The sequence below is a fragment of the Coenobita brevimanus genome, chromosome 76, assembly GCF_032717465.1.
Source record: "Coenobita brevimanus isolate Jiangsu-jjx chromosome 76, ASM3271746v2, whole genome shotgun sequence".
NCBI lineage: Eukaryota > Metazoa > Arthropoda > Malacostraca > Decapoda > Coenobitidae > Coenobita > Coenobita brevimanus.
In genome coordinates this window covers 1,640,533-1,653,360 of record NC_137029.1, presented here as the reverse complement: position 1 = coordinate 1,653,360, position 12,828 = coordinate 1,640,533, and the positions used below count along the sequence as shown (strand labels likewise).

The 12,828-nt window shown below is 40.3% G+C and overlaps 1 protein-coding gene across 1 annotated transcript in view; it reads right to left on the bottom strand.

Moving 5' to 3' along the window:
- The window catches only part of LOC145408259 (calcium-activated chloride channel regulator 1-like), a 369,924-nt gene that overhangs the window by 243,133 nt on the left and 113,963 nt on the right, over positions 1 to 12,828 (bottom strand). Inside the window, exon 4 of the mRNA XM_080279028.1 lies at positions 11,657 to 11,778. Within this exon, the coding sequence (XP_080135154.1) occupies positions 11,657 to 11,778 (122 nt within the window). The remainder of the gene's footprint in view (positions 1 to 11,656; positions 11,779 to 12,828) is intronic.

Below are 12,828 nucleotides of genomic sequence, written 5' to 3'. Positions count from 1 at the left end.
CACACCTCACTCTTAACACATCTCTTCATACACTTTCACCAGTTTACACACTCACACACACACACACACACACACTACACCGTTTCTTCCTTGCACCTAACACCTGGCTAATTCTACACCCTCTCCTCCCCTCCGCACTCTCATTACTTCTCACATAACCTTGCACTTTACATGCCCTGCGTTCTTGGTTCGTACGCTTTTCTCATTACATTACACTTTATGTACACTTTACACTCTGTTTTATGCAAAATTTGTGCTACTCATTTTAAGATCACTTTGTACTTTTTTCCACCTTTTCCACTATACATTTTATGCACAGTGTACACTACTATCAACTCCTCTCTCTATTCTGTTAATCCCTTCGGTCAAATGGCGTATTTTGAGCACATTATTGATACCGCTATACGGCATGATTTAACTCAGCAGAGACTTTCAACTGGAAGTGGCAAATATATTGTCCATTAATCCATATGGCGACTCCCCTAAATTGATTATATTCGCCAGTCGCTTATTTTGCACATTAAATCTTACTCTCCTATTCTTTAATGTATACATCCTTCTAACATCACCATAATCGGCATAAATAACGTACGAAATTATATTACTCAGCAGTTTGGAAAAATAAATCACTACGGAAGTGGTGTTAGGGAGCCTCCTTAGCCAACAAGAATACGCGCCTACGACATACGTGCAATCGTACTGAAAGGATGGCACCTACTTCTTCCACTTCAGTCTCGTAATATGCTTCACATAACCCATTGACAGCGTACGGTTTCTCTCAGCTAAAGGAAGTCATCAGGGGTTAAGGAGCGAGTAATGGGTTTGCAAAGTTCCACCATTCCAGACAAAACAATAGTGACGTATTCCCTTTAATGAGAAAACATTTTTTTTTTTTTACTCTTGCTTTTTCCAGACGCCATGGTTCTACTTAGCGTTTTTTTATTTGACAGATTAACAGATATAAAACTGGCGGCACAACTGCCAGGGTGGAGCATTTCAAAGTGGATGGGTTAGTTACATTATTACAAAACATTTTCACTTGTAGAGGTCCCGCGTAACTGGAAGAAAATCGTCTGGAGGTGGCAAGAACAAAGTAAAAATAACGTTCTCGAGCTGAGGGGATTAAGTGGGTAAGGTTTCTCACCATTAAATAAAATCGTCTAGAGTCAATGAGAATAAAAGTAGATAAATAGGCATATGGCAATGTACTCTTTCACATGAAATCATCGTTTTTATGTGATGAACTTTAATAAAGTTGCCAACATTTTTTTCAATTTAGGAAGGGTCATAGATACTGAAAGGTCAATGAAGGCAATAACCAGCCTCGGCAGTTTGAAAAATACCCCGAAAACTGAATGAAATTATCGTGAAAATAATAAATACAATCCATGTCCTCGAGATGTGATTAACTCCAGACGTACAGATGGCATCATTAGTCCTGTCGCCTCTCGTGCTTTTTTCCTTGAACTTTGAAAATTAATCCTGTGAATTCACAATTAACTACACCTATGACAATAATCTGTGACCAGAAATGTTATCAGCGTTGCCTGCGTCTCCTTACCTAAACTTATCTTCAAGCTCCATCGACAGAAAGGCTATGGATGACGCAGGACTTTTGATACTGACTGTACATTGACAAACTTGATATTTAATTCCTTCTACTACCATACTAACGGGCGATGAAGTCTATCTGTCTATTGCCAGACGCCTCAATACCGAAAGGGATGGCCACAAACAAATCGCCTCCATGTAGCCCTGTCCCCCGACATCTCACTGCCCTCCCCCAAGCTCACACACCCCCTCTCTCATACACTTGTCCACTCCATCCCTCCACCTCATCCTCAGCCTCTCCCTTCCTCATTCCCCATCCACCTCACTCACATACTGTACATTCTCATTGTTGATCTCTCGTTCTCCATTTCTCCACATGGCCAAACCACCTCAATGAATTTCTCCTAACGCTTTCTACCACATCGACGTCCACACCACAACACTCCTTCACTTCCTCATTAATCTTGTGAGTCTGTCTCTCCATGTAACTCTGCATGCTCCTCTGAAATAACTCATTTCCACTGCTCTTACTCTTGACCTGTGTCCTTCCAACAAGGTCCAAGCTTCACTTCCATACGTTAGAGTTGGTATCACAATACTATCATGAAACAACTTTGTTTTTTTCTTCCATGCTCATATCCCTACTTCTTATCACTGTTTTCAAAGAACCAGCAACCTTTCTTCCTTGCTGAACACTTTCAAGTACTTCAATCAGGTAATAAAGCTCATATCTAACTTCTATAGCTTGAAAAGTCTCTATTCAGGTGTAGGAAAAGATGTGAGGGCGAGAAGGATAAACTAAAAATTACAGCTATATACAGTATACATGTAACACCTGCGGTTTACGAAGTATCTACATAGCTGACTAAAATCGTCTATGGGTAGCATGTGTAAGCAAAAAAAAAGAAAAAAAAAAAACTATCTCTGCAGTTTCAGAAGTCTTCACCAGGTTTAATGAATGGTCGGAAGGCCGTGAGAATAGAAAAAAAGTCACTATACCCCTGTCCCACAAATAATGCTTCATATAACTCCTACCAGTTACTCGCTTGCCATCACTTATGAAAAGAGCTGTTTTTCACTTCACTAAGCTAGCTCACTTACTTATTGGAATTACCTCCTCACTTACTCGTTCTCTGTGAAAGTCACTCTCCCTCCCTCACTCACTCACTAAATCATTCATTCACTCACTTACTCATTCACTCGCTGCCATTACTTCTCACACAAAATTATCTTTCTCTTGAAGCGAATTAATCCATGCATGGGGACTGTATTAACCACCTTAGTCAGAGGATGCATGATGTTAGTTTGTTCCTGCAACCTCTCGAGGATTTCATTCATCTTAAGGAAGACTTTATTAGTAAAGGGGTTTATGAAAGTTTTGCCTCGCCACAGCATTCCGAAAAGTGTCTTGTCAGTAGAATATAAATTCATGGTAGTAGAATACAAACGCATGGTAGCAGAATATGAGCTCATGGTAGCAGAATATATGAGCATGGTAGCAGAATATATGCGTATTGTTGCAGAACATAAGCGCATGGCAGCAGAATATAAAGGCAGGGTAGCAAATACAAGCGTATGGTAGCAGAATATAAACGCATGTTTGCAGAATAGGAATGCATGGTAGAAGAATGTAAACAAATAGTAACACAGGGAGTAAGATTGAAACTGCGTCTTCCTGATGAAGGACTTAAAATCCTCTTCCTAACTAGCATTATCCCCTTTAAACTTAAATTTATTTTTGTATGCCTGTGTGTCTATCTATCAGTCTATCTCTGTCCATCTCTGTCTGTCTGTCTGTCTGTCTACACGCAGACGCCTTAGTTCTGGAAGAGGTGAACACAAACAAACGGCCTCCATGTCACCCTGACCTCGGCCATTTGGCTTCCCTCTCATCAGCTCACATCACTCACTGAAATACCTTTCCACCCATCAAATTCTCACGCAGAACTTTCCCTTCAAATTCACGAGCACATTCTTTCCAGTCATATCATAATCACCCTTCTCAGTCAGAACACTTTTTTTTTTTTTTTTTTTTTTTTTTTATGAATGGCCCGCTTTGAGCACAGACTTAATTGCCCAACCCCGAAGTTCCGTACATTCACGTGTCACCTTTTCGTCATTAACGCGCACCATCTATATTCAATTCATGCAAGGGATGCTTCATTCAGCACTGGTGTGACAGTATTAGAGTGGGAGTGTCTATGACCTGTAGGCGGGTCTTGTGGAAGTTCAGTAAAATCAGTTTCTTCGACATTCACGTCACTGGACTATTCTCTGCTCCAACTTCGGTACGAACTCGCGTCCTTACAAACAGCAAATCACTTCTCTCACCACCTACCCTCCACCTCCTTTAAAACTAACATATTCACACAGCAGTTACTCCATCAATTCTTTACCCTTCCACCCAATGACGTAAAATAATTCATCACTCATCGTTCACATACCAAACCTTTCCCACTTCCTCGCTCTTCTGAAAGGATACATTCAGCTTTAACCAGCTCTTAAACCATTCCACTACCATTTGTCCAGGATATTTTTGGCCTCACGTCAACGAGTCGATCTCAAAAATGCCCTGTCAAGATTGTTTTACCTGGGTGGCGGTGCAAATAATGGAGCTTCCTTGTAGTTTGGGATACTGTTGCAGCCCCACGACTGGACTTACTGATGGAAGGACTGGCACAAAATTTCTCCTCCTGACACTCTAAATGTACACAAAACTCTGGTGTAACCGACGAGAAATCGGGCCTTTCGTTCGGGCTACTGTTGCAGCCCCACGATTAGAATTAGTTGTGGACGGACTAGCACAAAAAGTTTCCTCTTGACGCTCGAAATATATACAAAATCGTGCTGTAACCGACGAGAATTTGGGCCTTTTATCCCATTCCCTTGTAGTTCTCCAAAAAGGTTCCTTCTGTTAAGGCGAATACTTTCCACAGTAAGATTTGCATATCCAACAAGTTAATTCATATTTTTGATATTTGTGATATATATATATTTTTTTTTTGGATACTGAATACACTCTGATATACTTGAGTGAAGTGAATGTTATTAAATTAATCATTTATATATTATGGAGACGTGGAGTATATCACATACCGATAATTGATCTTAACGGATGAAAATTGTAAGGCTGGCAAATTTTTCAAAGGTGAATCAATATTAGGTACAATATTCTTAGGATTTTGTGTTACAATTTGACGCAATATGACAGTTGCTGGTACTAAAAAGGAATACGAAAGTGTTGCCTAGCCCTGGACCACACAATCTGCTGAATTTCGATGATTTAAGACTCTATTCTGGGAGGAGACGCCTTGTGTTAACATCTTTATGTCTTCACGTATTTTTTATTTATGATGTGTGGAAACTTAATCTTTCAAGCAAAAAACAGACAAGAAAAGAAAGTGGAACTGCTGCACCAGAGCTCTCTAAAGTTAACTTTTTGTGTGTGTGCAGCAGTTGTTCTCGATCATGTAACAAATGACATTTCACTGACAGTCCAACAGGTGTTCCATGTTATCTTTAATTCTCTTAGTCTAATTGCAAGAAAACTTTAGTCTTTTTAACAACAAGATATTTTTAAATCTCCAGAACGAACTCCTAGGGTGGGCGTCGAAATGCCAGTAAAACTGAGTGAAGGGGTTACTTCATTTTTTTTTTTTTTTTACCCATGGTTGTTGTCTCTAGACGAACAATAACTTTTGGTGTTTTGGGAAAAAGTATCAGAGTGCACCAGACCCAGCGAAAAAGTTTAACAGTAAACAAATGCATCAAAACAATTCTGAGGTTAGATAGAGACATATTGCCAGCACCGTTATTTGAGTGATTGTTATGAATACTGAGTATCCAGGTCAATCAGATTTTAGCACAATGTCATAATTCTATGCTTTCAAAACTGCTGTGACTTTGTGTGTGTGTGTGTGTGTGTGTGTGTGTGTGTGTGTGTGTGTGTGTGTGTGTGTGTGTGTGTGTGTTTAAATTTGCAAGTCATCCTGTTGTGGGAGTGTTGTCAGGGTGAGGCTGGGGCGGACAGGGTGGATAAGGTGGGTAGGTGGGGGTGAGGTGGACAGGGTAGGAGAGGTGGGTGGGGTGGGTACGTTGGACAGGGTGAGGAGGCGGGTGGGTGGTCAGAGCTGGTGGGTGGGGTGGGGGGAAGATGAGTGGGCAGGGTGCGTGAGTGGGGTGGGGGGAAGGTGGGCGGGCAAGGTGTGTGGGTGGGGTGGGGGGAAGATTGGCGGGCAGGGTGTGTGGGTGCGTGGGGCGGATGGATGAGCAGAGTTGGTGGGTGAGTTCGTGGGTGTGTAGGATGGGTGCGGAGTGGGCACTGTATGTTAGTGGATGCGACTCTCCCGATGAAAAGATCTAGAGACTGGCTGATGTTGCTAATATTCCAAACAGTATAGAGTTCTCATTCCAAAGAAATGTATAAACATCTCCGTTAGACATTTTAGGGAAACATTAACTGCAAAATAAAACACGTAAGGAATAGCATATTTATTTACCTATTTATAGCGTCATCCTGATGATGCTAAAGAAACTCAGATGTATAAGGATTATTTTGTATGCCATATTGACAAAAAGATGAACAAAAAAAAAAAAAAGCCACAGTGAAGAAGTAACACGTGTCTATTAATCTACATGGCACATCCACATACAAACAATAACATGTTACTTTTCATAACACATTACACCCAGATGTGTAATGTTTTAGTTTTCATTTTGTTAACGAAATAATCCAAAATATCTTTCATATTTCCATTCATCTTTACAATTCTTTCAATGCATTTGTGATAATTTTATATCTGCCCAGGCATCTTCTTCCTAATTCTGTCAGTTTATGAGAAACAGTTTTATCTACAGCCAGGATTCTTTTATTAATTTATTTATATTTTACTCATTTACTTTATTAAAAGGCAGTGTACTAAGAACAACTTAAGCGTTCCTTTACTTTTTCCTGCTCGCTGGTCTTGCCCCTGCCGCTTCACCTTCCTCTGATCTCACTACCCTGCGATACAAGTACACCTCGGCGTCGTCCCTCACAAGTTTCGACTCCGTGTCAATAAGTGTGAGAAACGTGCGTGCAGTTGGAGAGCACGGAAGTCTATTGACAACAAAAAGAAGTTTGGAGTTTTGCAAAGCACCGCTGAAGATGCCAGAACTCGCGATGTCAAGAAGAAATACTGTCAAATTCATGCTCGTGATAACCGCATCTTTAGTTAATGGTGCATATCAATTATTTGCCTAACCAAATTCTTTCACTGGTTCATCAAAATTCCGATAACATGGAAATTAATTTAATGTAAAATCCCTTATCTTAGAAGGGAAAGGGAGAAAAATTACCTTTGTCTTGTCAGTGTTTTATAATAATCAGCAGATGGTGATGATGATGATGGTGGTGGTGATGACGATGATAATAATGATTAAGGTAACAGTTCCGTTTATAATGCATCCTATCCGAAAATCAGTACAATATGCACTAATTTACGTCTTACGATCTGCGAGTCATTCATTTCATTTTTTTTTTTTTTTTTTACACGACAGCTTGCCCAATACATGATGTATCTGGATTTGGTATATTTTTTATGTGTGGGACACAAGAGAGGAAGAGGAATTGAACGCCGCCGAAATAATTAATTTCATGTATATGCATAACTGAATGCTTTTCTACACTATGTGAGCATAATCTTCTCTAATCTGGTCATGCAAAACGCTATTAAATGTAGTATATTAACTGTGTATTGAAAGTTAATGACTATTGCCAGATTACTAAATGAGGATACTTTACGAGTATTATACACTCATTACGAATATTCAAACTGGTCTTTCTAGCTAAATTTTGCATTTCACTTTGGCATCACGCAAAACAATATACCAATAACAAGTCCTCCAACACTGAGATGCCCAAGTTTCCGAACAACTTTACTTATTGGAGGGTCCCCCACTTCGGCGCGGTAAGAGTGTGTGGCTCTCAGGGATAGACAACCAGCGCTTTCTTGCTTCCCCCGAGAGTCGTAAGCGTGTCGTGGCGAGGCGGGGATGATCGCAGAGTAGGATTCGTGGTGTTTGGTGTGGAAGTGAGTGTGGGATTCATAGCGACGTGTGTTTCTACCTCAAGGGTTCTGGGGTATTTCTCTGTCCTGGAGGATGTGTGTGTGTGAGACTACAATTCATTGGGTTTTGTGGATGAATATCACTGTAAGTGCACTGAAGCTTGTGAATGCTATGCTACACAAGGTATATTGTGGAATGCTTTGTGAAGAATGTTGTGACAAAATTGTGCGTGTGAGTGTGAGTGAGTGGGTGCTTGCGTGCTTGAGTGCCTGCTTGCCTGCTGTTTGTTTGCCTGCCTGCACGCGTGTGTGTGTGTGTGTGTGTGTGTGTGTGTGTGTGTGTGTGTGTGTGTGTGTGTGTATGAGGTGTTTACAAATGGAAGTATTCCCTGTAATGAATCAGTTCCGTCTGTACATAACGAGGCCGGAATGTTTGCATACCAGAAGGAGTGTGTGTTTACCGTGAACATAGTATGCATGGCATACAATAATATTAACAGTTTTGTGAATGTAAACTGCCTGCTTGGTCGTGTGCGTTCTAAGCCAAAGACATCAAAGTATGCTTATGTCCTTGAGTGGAAAGTGTACATTTGCGCAAAAGAGCTGCATATCAGTGTGAGATATCGTAGGCAGACGGGGTATGAATTTGGGACAATATATTAGAAAAATAAGTTCGTGTGTGTGAACTGCAAGCGTCGCTCTGATATATCACGTGTGTGTGTGTGTGTGTGTGTGTGTGTGTGTGTGTGTGTGTGTGTGTGTGTGTGTGTGTGTGTGTGTGTGTGTGTGTGTGTGTGTGTGTGTGTGTGTGTGTGTGTGTGTGTGTGTGTGTGTGTGTGTGTGTGTGTGTGTGTGTGTGTGTGTGTGTGTGTGTGTGTGTGTGAAAACCGTCATTATACAGAGAGCCAGAACGAGTTTATGAGGTCTGTTTCTGTTTGCAAGAGGTGGGTGTGTTTGAATGCGGTTGCGTGTTTGACTCGTATAGAACTGTTTACGCAGCTATATGGCCCAATTGTGTGATATGTACCACCTAGCCAACTGGTTCATATGTATGTGCTTTGTCTTCATAGTTTAGAATGTTCAAAGATACATATAACAAGGCGTTGAATTGTGGATACTCGGGGAAAAACTATGTAGGACGGGTAGAGCGCATGCATACGTTATGTGGCGACTGGGTCTGTAACTGCATATTAGGCTGTTACTTCCTAGTCTACAACAGCTCTCTATTATTTCCTTCTTGGTACCTACAGACTATTTCATTCAGACTGATAGAGCATGAGAATTGGAAGTTTTTGTTATTATCTTAATTAGCCCTCTCCCTTTTACCGGGTCATCCTCAGCTGGGTACAGTAGTCCGGTGCGATTAAAAAAAAAAAAAAAAAAAAAAAAAAAAGACCTGAATGGCCTTGTAAGTGCCATGACAATGATCTTTAACTCTATTCTAACTAAATCCTGACGATTGCATTCACTCTCGGAAGGAGATCTCACAGTTAAAGGTTACTGTGCTGATTAGTTTTAACACGTTCTCGTTTGACGTTAGTTGGAAAAGAATGCTAAAAGTGTGCTGACCATCAGATCGTTAACGATACCATTATTTTCAACCAGGTCTCAGTAACTCGTAGCTCATTATAAGCTGCCTGTTAGTAGCTGGAATAACGTCCAAGATAAAAGACCATTATAGGGCTAGACGAAGAAAAATGGAAAAAGAATTAAAGCAACACAGACGCAAAGAGAGACAGTACCGGAGCAGGGCCTGAGGGAGACCATATAAATTCCCACTAATGGACCGGCACAAGGGAGCGTGAAAAATCCTCTATTGGTTACTGGATTTTGCGGCTAGTGTGGAGTACCGTGAAACAGACACACACGTCCGAATAAATCTACATAGAATAATTAAGCTACTGGGAGCCTGCGTTTGCACGACGTGTCTTTGTGGGGGAAGTGAGTGTGTCCTGTTATGTGCTAAAGAGCTGTGCGCTGCGGTTGGTGAAAAAGTAATGAGACGTGTACATTATGCGCTTGGGCTGTATAGTCTGTAGTTATAGACTAATGTGCGGCTACTGTTCTTTGTATGGAAAGTGAGCGACTAGAGGTATCAGGCATGTGGTACGGGGGAAAACAGATATTAGGATTGTTGTACTATAATTATAGTCGTGTGATGCCACGTATGTGCAAATGATCATCTACTCTTGTTTGTGTGGGAAGTGAGCATGCACAGTTTTGGGGCGTGTGCTAATGTGTTGTACGATGTAGTTTGTGAAATAAAAAGGAGAATAATTTTATTTTAAAGACATGAGAAGTAGAATCAGGGGCAAAGGTTGGGATACTACTTCACTGCGTCTGCTTCATACTTAAAATATCTATTACTTTCCTTCTTGACCTATTACAAAAAAAAAAGTAATAATAATAACTCTTCTCTGCTTAGGAATATTACTCAACACATGATCATAGGGGTAGATGACATTTTAGGTGAACTTTTGGCCCCTGATAAACAGCTGTGCTTATTCTTTACATTGTGCTGGCATTCTAATTTTGTTCTTGTTATCTTTGGACAACTTGACTGAACCATGCAGAGCCATCATCCACTGCGAAAAGTGGCTTCTAAACAGAATAAATTTGCCTGATGTTATTAATAAGAAAAATAAGAACATCTCGTGCTGGAAAAGTTACACACACACACACAAAAAAAAAAAAAAAACATGGGGTTGATGGACTCCGAAATCTTTACTAAGACTGAAACCATGTTCGTTTCGTTGTGTCGATATTTTCTTTGTTGTTGGTCCCTATTCATGTATCACATTACAAAGGTGTGTGTGTGTGTGTGTGTGTGTGTGTGTGTGTGTGTGTGTGTGTGTGTGTGTGTGTGTGTGTGTGTGTGTGTGTGTGTGTGTGTGTGTGTGTGTGTGTGTGTGTGTGTGTGTGTGTGTGTGTGTGTGTGTGTGTGTGTGTGTGTGTGTGTGTGTGTGTGTGTGTGTGTGTGTGTGTGTGTGTGTGTGTGTGTGTGTGTGTGTGTGTGTGCACAGTGGGAATGGACAGGTTTTGTGTTGAGTACATTTTAGAATGTTTGTGTACAGTGAGACTGGATGTGTACCTGTGAACAATTCAACAGTCGCAGAAGCAAAGAGATTCACTGCCAATGTACTTGCAACTCATCTGGTGTTGACTCAAGAAAAAAAAAACATAAAGTGACATTTTCATTTAATTGCCAAGTATATTACTATTCTCTTTCTCTGAAGTCTATCGTGCAGTACACAGTTTTACCATTTTCGTTACTTCTGTGTATGATTTTAAATATTCCGATAATGATTGCTACACTAGGACAAATGGGAAATAATATTAACTGTGCTTTATATTTATGTATTTTGATTTAAGGATTATCCCTGAATATAGGGAAGTAATAATGCGAGTCACGTTTTCCCTGCGAATGACAAAAGGCGACAATCCTTTACCTTTGTACTGGCATAGGTATTCGGCGACGTTAACGCCTAACATAATTATATTGTGCCTCATGCAGCGAGCAGAATACATAATGGAGTTTGGGATCATGTCTAACGAAATTATGCATGCTCTTATTGGATACTTCAACGCCACTGAATGTGATGTATTGATTTGTGACAATCTACATAAATAACTGATGTTAGATACCCCCCGACCTCCCGAAAAAAAAAAATCCACATGTGATGTCTTATGTTTCCATAACTTTAACAGTATATGCATTTTTAAGACATTATTTTGTCCAAGGCTCCTATGGATTCTCGTCGATCTCCATTATTTCCTGGAATTACGATGACCTTAAGCAATTAAATCAATATGTACTCAAAGTAACAGAGAGGCACGCTTGCTGGCAACAGTTCCCCAACACCATGTAAAATTCTAATGACACCTGGATAAAATGGAAAAAATTAAACGGATTAGACTCCCGCTCCGTTATTTAAGAATCATTCCAAGTCTAAATGGAATTATTGACCGGGACAGTCTAGCAGGGACCTGGCAGTGCGGCGCCTGTGTTGTGGGCAGCGGTGAGATATTGTGGGTATCAGTGAGGTAATGGTACTCACCGCTCCTGCTGGAAGTCCGGGTGGCCCTTCATCACCTCCCATGCGGAGAGTCCCTCACACAGTGCGTTCTGCTTTGTGGGCGCCTCACTGTTGTGGGTCTTGGCGCTGCAGAACTTAGTCACCTGTCGCAGCAGTAGACGAGAGAAATAGTTAGTAGTTAGTAGTCTTAGGTTGGCGAGAGAGAGAGAGAGAGAAGTAAATAAGTGTTAAGATATTGTTGAAGTCACTAATCACACGCAAACAAAGTAGGCTGAAGCTTCTGCTTGTGAAAAAAGTAATAAAATAATCACAAACAAGAAAATACACGATCATTTAAACCACAATAACAAAAAAGGAAAACGCTGCAAATTTTCTAAGTTTGAACATTATGAAAAAAATCTTATTGACAATATAAAGACAAGGACAATTTTTCTTGCTGAGTTGGAAACCAGAAAGCAAATAATAATTCACCATCATTATCATCATCATCGCCATGACCTTTTTCCCACCTACAAGGACAACAAGAACAACAACAACAATAATAATAATAAAAATGATGATAATAATAATAATAATAATAATAATAATAAAAAATAACTATAATGCCAATATACCAAGCACTGCTTTTTTTTTTTTTTTTTTTGGCTTCATTTGTATCTGTCCTCAAGTTCTTTTTTGTCCTATCAGAAGCGTAGGGGTCCAAGGTTAGGTTTTCCAAGCCCCGAAATATAATGCAGAGTTGACTAGGCCTGCTCGCCCCTGAATGCCATTATGTGAGAAATAAACCTTAACCACATGTGTGGTAAAAACCCTTCCAGGCCCCATCCGCTTGGAACGCCTTAACCTGGAAAATCACAAGGCGTTCATTTCGTTATATATTTACCAATCAAAGTAGTAAGATTAAACTGGACTGCAGAGAACAACTTGACTTGTAACTCAAAGTAGTGACATCTGACTGTTGTATTTCACTTAGTAAATGATGAGCTTTTTTTTTTTTTCATTACTTTAACGACGAGATAAATTACTTTACGCCAGAGCAATTAAAGAGTTGTAAGACTGATGAATATAATGGGTTCTAACAAGTGGCAAGTCTCGAATGTGCAGATACATGTTCTTAGTATCTTAACGGCTTAATTAGCCCAAACAATTTTAATTAATCTTCCAAGGAAGCCAACATACTGTGTGCGAGTCGG